We start from the raw sequence: 4,169 nt of genomic DNA on the forward strand, positions 1-4,169 counted from the left end.
CCTTCGGTGTCACCACCCCGCACTCCGACTTCCTGGGGGGGGGGGGGGGGGGAGAAGAATGATGGGCGTGCCCTCTGTTTCGGGCCGTGGAGGGGGAAGGGGGGACACGGTGCCAGAAAAATGTGCAACATCAATAAATATAATTTAAACAAAGATATATGTGCAGATGTGTGGCCCGGTCGCTGTTTTCCCCCGCCCATCGCCTCTGGCCTCGCCAGCGTCCTGCTTGAGATTGCCCAAGTGCATGGTGAAGGTGGTGACGGTCGCGGTTACCGGGATGTCGGTGATGCTTTCCGCACATGCCGCGGTTCGGATGCGTCTCTCCTTTTCCCGTGCGCCATTTGCGGATTGATCTGTCGCCCCCCCCCCCCCCCCCGGGCTTCTTCCCGGTCGAGCCCGCGCGGGGAGCTTTTTGATTCTTCGGGTCCGGCCGGACTGGATCGAGGCAGATCCATGCACGCGACCCATAAGTCACATGCGCAGGAGAAGAGCATTCCGCGCGGTGTGCAAAGCTACAGGCACCGCGGACCCGTGGTCCAGCCGCCCGTTTTTCGGCGTGCTCGCGAGTAGGCTCTCCCCTGGCACATGGCGACAGCGCGAGGTCCCTGCGCGGGCTTGCTGCCTGGGGTGACATTCCCTCCCCCCTGCCTCCCCCGCGCGTCTCCCCGCAGAGGAGCCGGGTTTTTCGTGTGTCGTGTGCAGTTTGTACACAGGTCCCCACAAACCTCCACGCGAGTTGCCGGGGTTCTCTCTCTCTCCCTCCCTCTCTCTCTTTCCGAGGTCCCGTCGAACTGTGCGTGTCTATGTGTGTGTCTATGTGTGTGTGTGTGTGTGTGTGTGTGTGTGTGTGTGTGTATGTGTGATGGCAGAGGGGTGGGGCCCCCTCCGACCCTACCCAGGGGGAGGGGCAGGGGTGGGTGGGAAATATTTAAGCTCCGGCTGTTGGCCGCCATGTGCCCCGCCTGCCCGGCCTAGTCGTGTTTTTTTTCCTTGATTACAACATGTTCGTCTCTCTGCTCGTCGCCGTTTCCTTATCTCTCGCGTACACGCCGCGCCACCCCCCCCCGGTTCTTACCCCCTCCCTCTTGCCTTCTCCCTCCCTCCCTCCCTCGCCCCCTCCCTCGCCCCCTCCCTCGCCCCCCCCCCCCGCCCCCCCAGTGAGGATCCAACAGACCAACTTTGTCAAAATGTCCGAGGTGTACGTTCCCCCTCCCCCCAATGTATCTCCGTCCTTTTCGGATTTACCGTGCATCCGATGTCCGGTGCTCTGGTTTCCTCTCGCCGTCCCCCCCGCCCTGGAAGGCAGCCGCCGACTCACACTCACCCTCTTCCTCCCTCCCTCCCGCGCCCCCCCCCACGCGGACCCGCAGAGATGTTGTCAATGTCCAGCAGGAGACCGTCGAGGTCGTTGAGGAGGTCCAGGTTCCCCTCACCATCGAGGACTCCCTCCACCAGGTCCTGAAGACCGCCATGATCCACGGCGATCTGGCCCGCGGTCTCCGTGAGACCACCCGCGCCCTGTCTCGCGGTAACGCCCACTTCTGCGTCCTGGCCGAGGATTGTGACGAGAAGAACTACGTCGCCCTCATCGAGGCTCTGTGCGCCGAGAACAAGATCCACCTGATCAAGGTCCCCGAGCAGAAGCGCCTCGGCGAGATGGTCGGCCTGTGCAAGATCGACCGCGAGGGCAACCCCCGCAAGGTCGTCCGCTGCTCTTCCGCCGTCGTCGTCTCCTTCGGTGTCACCACCCCGCACTCCGACTTCCTCATGGCCTCTTTCGCCTCCTCCGAGTAAGTTCCTCCACTTGAGCGTTGTGGCCGGTCCCGCTCTCTCTCTCTCTCTCTCCCCCCCTGAAAGGCAAAGCCCGAGGAGGGAGGGCCGTGTGATGTGGTGTGTGTGTGGGGGTGCGCTGTCTCCTCGTGTGACGCCGCCCCTTGCCTCCACGCACGCGGCATTCCCCTTTCCTCCTCGGGGAGGAGAGTGGCGGCCGGCTTTTCACGACCTGCGCTTTCTAAGTGTGTGTGTGTGCGCGAGCGAGGGATGGTACTTGTGTATGTGGTTCCCCTCCAAGGGTGGAGGAAGCATAGTCATTGGGGGCGAGGCAAGATTGTGTGCCTTGTGCATGCCACACTCTCCCTCTCGCTATCTTCCCCCCCCTCGAGCCGAAGTGTTCCTTTCCGTGTCCTTCCCAATGCACTTGTCTTTTCCTGCTCCTCCAACATTTTCTTTTTCTCTTTCCTGCAGAGAGGGGGGGCCGGCCGCGCGGGGTGTGTATACGTGTGTGTGCGTGGCGGGCCGTGGCCCAGGGGCGCCTCTACTTGTGAGAGTTGCCTTCCCCCCCTTTCCCTGTCGGGTAGTGTCCTTGGAGAGGAGGGGGGGCGGCGGCGAGGAAATGCGGCACCCAGGGAAGAGTGTTCGCGGCCTCCGCAGGCACTTGGCCTGGACGGCTCCCAACGGAGCGGATATCACGCGATGGTCTAAATCCGAGAGATACGTGTACGCTGATCGACCCGGCCTCGGGTAATCTTCGTCTCGTAAAAGAAGAGGGAAATCCCGCCCGCTTGGGGCGCGCTGTTCTCTGCGGTCGAATATTGCCCCCCGCTCCGGCACCCGACAGACCACTCCCGCCCCCTTCCCAGAGGCTTGTCTTCAGTCACGTCATTCCCCCGCGCTGTAGAGGCATGGTTCCTCCTCCGCCTCCGCCACTCCCCAGCCCCCCTGCTGGCCCTGAGGTCCACGCGAGTGAAGGGGAAGGCAGCAACGACGACAAAGCAAAAGCAGCCCAGTGGTGCGATCTGCGTGTTTCTCACACCCAGCGCGCGGTGCGTGTATCCTCTCTCCCCTGGCCAGCAGGGGCAAATAAAAACGAAGCAGGGGACAGGTGTGTGCGCGTGGTGGTACCGCGGATGGGGGGGGGGGGGTGGCAGGTGATGGACACCGTACAGGGGGGGGGGGCGTGCATCTCCCATGCGCACAGGACACACACGCACACACAGAGGGAGGAATGGAAGTCTGAGAAAGAGGGGGGGGGGGGGAGGGACTCAGCCGGAAGGCGTGTGTAGTTAGCCGCGGAACTCGGCGCACTCCACAATGAAGGCCATGTTCAGCTTGGCGAACTCCAGCGCATAGTCCGGGTTGAAGAGGTCCATGTCATCCCCGTCGGTGTGCATCTTGGGGTTGACCCAGTCGTCCTTGGGGCCGGCCTCGGCGGTGGCCACGGCCCCGATGCCGTACTGGGTCCAGGAGGCGTGGTCCGAGCAGGCATAGCCGCAGGTGGTGCGGCGAGTGGGCAGGTCCACATACTCAAGGGCAAGCTCCTCCATCAGGCTGACAAGGCCCTGGTGGACATTGTCATTGACCAGGTTGATGTGCGGGGTGATGCCGGGCTTGACATAGCCGGACATCTCGTTCTGGGCCACGGCGTAGACCGGGGTGCCCTTGGCGAAGTAGGTCTGAGCGACGGAGGCGCTGCCGCGGAGGCCCACCTCCTCGGCGGCGTAGGCATGGAACTCGATGGTGCGGCTGGGGCGGTAGTTGCTGTTGGCCAGGACGCGCATGATCTCCACGCAGCCGGCCACGCCGGAGCCATCATCATCCACACCGGGGGCGCGGCCATTCAGCGGCTGCTTGGTGTTGATGGAGTCCGAGTGGGCACTGCAAACGACAATCTGGTTGCGAATGGTCGAGTTGGGGGAGTTGCCGCGCATGGTGCAGATGACCGACGGCTGGGGGAAGTCGACGTGGTGGTGGAAGCGGCAGGAGATGTCGTTGCGACCGGCCTGGCGCGCGATCGAGGTGACATGGTCCAGCAGCCACTCGTGCGACTCCACACCGGTGGGGCTCATGTAGTACTGTGTGTGTGTGTGTGTGTGTGTAGGAGGGGCGGGGGATGTTGGAGGAGGAGATGCACACAGAGAGGGAGAGAGAGAGAGGGGAAGTCGACTGGTGAGTCCGGAATAGCCGGGGGGGGGGGAGGGGATCGCGGGGTGTCTCATGTGCGTGTATGGGAGGTGAAGGGCGGGGGGAGGGGAGAGGCAAACGCACGCGATTGTGGAAAGTGGAGAAGGTGCCCAGGAAGGAGGTCATCTTGTCCTTGTCCAGCTCCTGGATCAGCGGCCAGACAATGTGCTGCTGAGTGGCGTTGTTGGGGTAGGTGTAGGTGCTGAGGT

The 4,169-nt window shown here is 63.3% G+C and overlaps 2 protein-coding genes across 2 annotated transcripts in view; one reads left to right on the top strand and one right to left on the bottom strand.

Annotated features, from left to right (window-relative positions):
* Positions 1–872: 872 nt before the first annotated feature.
* H696_01602 (30S ribosomal protein S12e) lies at positions 873–2,211 on the top strand. The gene is made up of 3 exons (XM_009495506.1): positions 873–1,003; positions 1,159–1,198; positions 1,371–2,211. Exons 2-3 carry the CDS (start codon positions 1,188–1,190, stop codon positions 1,792–1,794), a joined length of 435 nt encoding a protein of 144 aa, XP_009493781.1. The 5' UTR covers positions 873–1,003; positions 1,159–1,187; the 3' UTR covers positions 1,795–2,211.
* A 348-nt stretch (positions 2,212–2,559) lies between these two features.
* The window catches only part of H696_01603 (hypothetical protein), a 2,239-nt gene continuing 629 nt past the window's right edge, over positions 2,560–4,169 (bottom strand). Inside the window, exons 3-4 of the mRNA XM_009495507.1 lie at positions 4,045–4,162; positions 2,560–3,851 (exon numbers count right to left, since the gene is read on the bottom strand). Of these exons, the coding sequence (XP_009493782.1) occupies positions 3,063–3,851; positions 4,045–4,162 (907 nt within the window). The 3' untranslated portion in view covers positions 2,560–3,062. The remainder of the gene's footprint in view (positions 3,852–4,044; positions 4,163–4,169) is intronic.

This window comes from Fonticula alba (assembly GCF_000388065.1).
Source record: "Fonticula alba strain ATCC 38817 unplaced genomic scaffold supercont2.2, whole genome shotgun sequence".
In the NCBI taxonomy this organism is placed as follows: Eukaryota; order Rotosphaerida; family Fonticulaceae; genus Fonticula; species Fonticula alba.